The 4,313-nt window shown below is 36.8% G+C and overlaps 1 protein-coding gene across 4 annotated transcripts in view; it reads right to left on the reverse strand.

The window, feature by feature from the left end:
• DYRK1A (dual specificity tyrosine phosphorylation regulated kinase 1A) overlaps positions 1-4,313 on the reverse strand; it is a 72,603-nt gene that overhangs the window by 2,837 nt on the left and 65,453 nt on the right. For 2 of the 4 annotated variants that reach the window (XM_017838568.1, XM_017838567.1), the window contains exons 10-12: positions 3,094-3,400; positions 2,296-2,420; positions 503-775 (exon numbers count right to left, since the gene is read on the reverse strand). In XM_017838568.1, the coding sequence (XP_017694057.1) occupies positions 503-775; positions 2,296-2,420; positions 3,094-3,400 (705 nt within the window). Of the gene's footprint in view, positions 1-79; positions 776-2,295; positions 2,421-3,093; positions 3,401-4,313 lie in introns of those variants that run through there. The other 2 variants (XM_017838566.1, XM_017838565.1) reach the window with 1 other exon arrangement.

Here is a 4,313-nt window from a genome sequence, read left to right on the forward strand (position 1 = left end):
TAAAAAAATAGTCAACTTTGCCCTCCTGTAGCGGTTCAGTGAGTTTATCTCCTTCTGATTCAAGCAGCTTTGCACTTTGTTTTTTTTTTTTTTTTTGGAAAAACACCACTTCTATAAAAACACACAAGAAACAAACTTAGTTTCAGTTTAGTCACGAGCTAGCCACAGGACTTTGCTGAACACAAACTCCTGTCATGGGAGACTCTTCTCTATCAATGCCTTGCCTCATGGCAAGGTGTCCTTCAGTCATGTAATGAGCAGGACCTGTGTTAGCAGAGAACTGGTACGTGGGATGTCCAGCTATGCCCGTTTCTTGGCGCGGATTAGAGTAGACTGTTAAATTCATGTCCATCGCTCCGTTCTGTCCAAAGTCCAAGGTATTAGCAGCCACTGGGCGGTTCTGATAGGCCTGATTGCCTTGGTTACCAGTAGAGGAGGAAGATGTAGAGGAAGAAGTAGTTGAGGAAGACAGGGATGTCATGGAGTGGTGACTGTGGCCCACCTCCATAGAATCCTGGGTGGAGGAGCTGTTTGTTGGAGAATTGTAGACTCTCGGCCTGGTCCGGCTGCCCAAGGCTTGCTGTCCATGGTGGTGGTGGTGGTGGTGGTGATGGTGGTGGTGGTGGGAGCTGTTGCCGTGGTGATGATGTAATGCATTCTGTTGTTGAGGGTTTACATGGAAGGTGGTTTCTTGAACTGGGTGGTTTTCAACAGTGACCTGTGTCGGAGCTTCGGTGGCCGTCCAACCAATCGGGGGAGGAAACTGCTGTCGAACCTGGGAAGGAGCACAACCACAATTAAAATGCTGGCTCAAATCTGCCCATTTCACGGGACCAGAGAGTTATTAAGGTCGGAAAAGACCTCCAAGATCACCAAGTCCAACCTTGGGGCACCGTCTTCTCAACTACACCAGAGCACTGAGTGCCACATCCAGTCGTTCCTTGAACATTTGCAACATATGAGAGATTCATATTATTGAGTTATTCATATTATATAAGATTCATATTATATATATATATATATATATTCATATATATTATTATTATTTATTATTATTTATATGTATTCGTATAGATATTAATATTATATCATATATTCATATATATTAATATATTATACGTTAATATATTCTATATATTCAGATAGGTAATCCTATTATATCAGATTCATATTATATATACTCATATATATTATATATATTCATATAGGTATTTCTAGATACTATATCAGAGATTCATATTATATATATTCATGTATATTCATATATATTATACATACGAACATATATTTTATATATTCATAGAGGTATTCCTATTATATCAGAGATTCATACTATATATATTCACATATTTTTATATATTCATCTAGGTATTCATATTAAATGACCTATGTCATATATTCATATATATTAATATATTACATGTGTTCAAATAGGTGTTCATATTGTATATTATATTTGTATTATATATTTATATTATAAATTAATATATTATATATTAATATATATTCATATAGGTATTCAGAGTATATGAGATTCATATCATATATATTCATGTATATTCATGTATATTTTATATATCCATATATATGTTCATATAGGTATTCCTATTATATCAGAGATTCATATTATATATATTCATATATTTTATATATTCATCTAAGTATTCATATTAAATAAGCTATGTTATATATTCATAGATATTAATAAATTATATGTATTCCTCTAGGTATTCATATGGTATGAGATATCCATGATATATATATATTCATCTATATTATATATATTCATATGTATATATATTATATCAGAGATTCGTATTATATGAGAGTTATTCACATTTATGCCAACTTTTAGAAAAGTTAACCAAGCCTTGCAGTTGCAAAATTATTCCAGAAATGCAAGCATACAGTTAGGAATCACTAAGAAAAATAAATTTTGCATTCTGGATGTTTTTTCCTAACAAATGACCTCGCTGTTGAAATTCTACGAGCAGCTTTAGGCAACAGTAATAATAAACAACACAATATTTGTACAGCACACAGGACAAGGCCCTGATTTCTGGCTGGGGGAGACAATAAGCAAACTAAAGTAAATTAATTGGAGTTCATACCTTGAGTGGTGTCAACAGCACGAGAGGAACCTCTGGAACAACACAGCTGGTTAAAGGTCACTAAAACACCACGGTCTGCCTACGCACCAGACTGTGCATAAACTGAAGTGTCCACTTGGGAGAATTCCTGCATTTATCTGTTCTGCACCACGATAAAACACTGAACTGGCCTCCTCAGACCTACCTGTGGGCTGTGTGTTTCACAGTCCATTGCTTGAACAGCAGCAGTGAAGTGCCCACCACTATGTCGATGCTGGTGTGTGGGGTCCGACCGCGCCCTCCCGCTGTTGCTCGTTCCGGAAGATCCACCTGGAAAACCAGAACGTGCCCGATAACTAAAGAGGCACCAAATTTAAAGCTGCAAAACGGTGGCTGCGTGAAGATAACATGAAGTGCTCCAAGGGGAAAGTATGAGATCACAGAATCAGCCACGTTGGAAAAGACCTCTGAGATCATCAAGTCCAACCCCTGATCCAACCCCGCTGTGCTTCCCAGACCATGGCACTGAGGCCACATCCACTGAGATGATCACTCACATTTTTGCTCATCTAGTTTTAGGGTTTTGGTTGGGCTGGTGCCTGTTCCAGCTGATTAAAAGAATCGTTTCATGAGCGTGGTTGATGTATTGGGTTTTTAACAGGAGGAAAAGACAACATTTCATAGAATCACGGAATACCCTGCTCAAATCTTTGTTCGCAAAGCCTAGCCATGATGATGATGATGATGATGATGATGATGATGATGATGGAATACCCTGGAAGGGATCATTCTGTCCATCTCCTGGCCCTGCCCAGGACATCCCAACAATCCCCCCCTGTCCCTCAGAGCGTTGTCCAAACACTCCTGGAGCTCTAGCAGCCTTGTGGCCGTGCCCACTGCCCTGGAGAGCCTGGTCAGTGCCCACCACCCTCTGGTGATTCACGAGGGAAAGATTTCCACCGGGAAATACAATTTATCCACCTGTCCACGACAAAAACCTCACCTGAGCTTGAAGATGTACTAGAGGTGGTTCCCGAAGACTGCGACTGCTCCATGGCAGGACTGGTGGACACGCTGTTACTCGTGTTTGTACCTTCATCCGCTGTTTTCTTGAAGAAACTGTGCTGCAGGGCATAGTAGGGCTGGATCCGTGTCTTGGGGTCATAGTCAAGCATCCTTAAGATGAGGTCTTTGAACTTCAAGTAGTCGGCTACAGTATGACCCGGTTCCCCAGCCCGGCGCCCGCCTGGTCCTCCTGTCTCAACTCCCAGGATATTGTGAAGTTTGCGAGTCGCGGGTGGTTTGTATTCCTGCCGGGAAGTTGGGAATCGCTTGAGATCAAGGTGTGGGTTAAGCTTTGGGGGTGCACAGTTCAATTGTACAAGGAGGGGAAGTCAAATCAAAGGAAGGAACTACTCAACGCTACAGAAGGTGTTACTTAAAGGATGAGATGGAGCAACAATGAAATTCCATGTTGAGGAACACAAGATGTAAAACAAAGTAACATCTCACCCTTTATATATTAAAAAAATATATTTATAGCTATATAATATTATATATCATCCTGGTTATTTAACCTATCCTTTTTTCATCCTTGGTCTTCTTCAAGTTCCAAAAAAACCAAAGTAACATCTCACCATTTATACATATAAATATATAAAAATATATAATATATATATTTATATATATAATATTATATATTTATATAACATATATTTATGTGTATTTATATATATATATATATATATAAGAATTTATTTTTTTAATCACCCTGATTATTTAACCTATCCTTTTTCCATCTCTGGCCTTCTTCAAGTTCCAAAAAAACCCAAAGTAACATCTCACCATTTATACATATAAATATATATTTTTATATATATTTATATGTATAAATATCTTTCATATATATATGAAAGATTTTATTTCTTTTTAATCATCCAGGTTATTTAATCTACTTTTTTCCCATTATTGGTCTTCTTCAAGTTCCAAAAAAACAAAGTAACATCTCACTGTTTATATATAAACATATATATAAACATATATGATAAATATATATAAAACTATAAATATATAAAATATATAAAAATATATTTTTTTATCATCCTGGTAATTTAATCTACCCTTTTTCCATCTTTGGCCTTGTTCAAGCTCCAAACAAACCAAAGTAACATGTCACCATTTATACATATAAATATATAAAAATATAAATATATTAAATGTATA

This window comes from Lepidothrix coronata, unplaced genomic scaffold (genome assembly GCF_001604755.1).
Source record: "Lepidothrix coronata isolate B3197 unplaced genomic scaffold, Lepidothrix_coronata-1.0 Scaffold347, whole genome shotgun sequence".
NCBI classification, from domain to species: domain Eukaryota; kingdom Metazoa; phylum Chordata; class Aves; order Passeriformes; family Pipridae; genus Lepidothrix; species Lepidothrix coronata.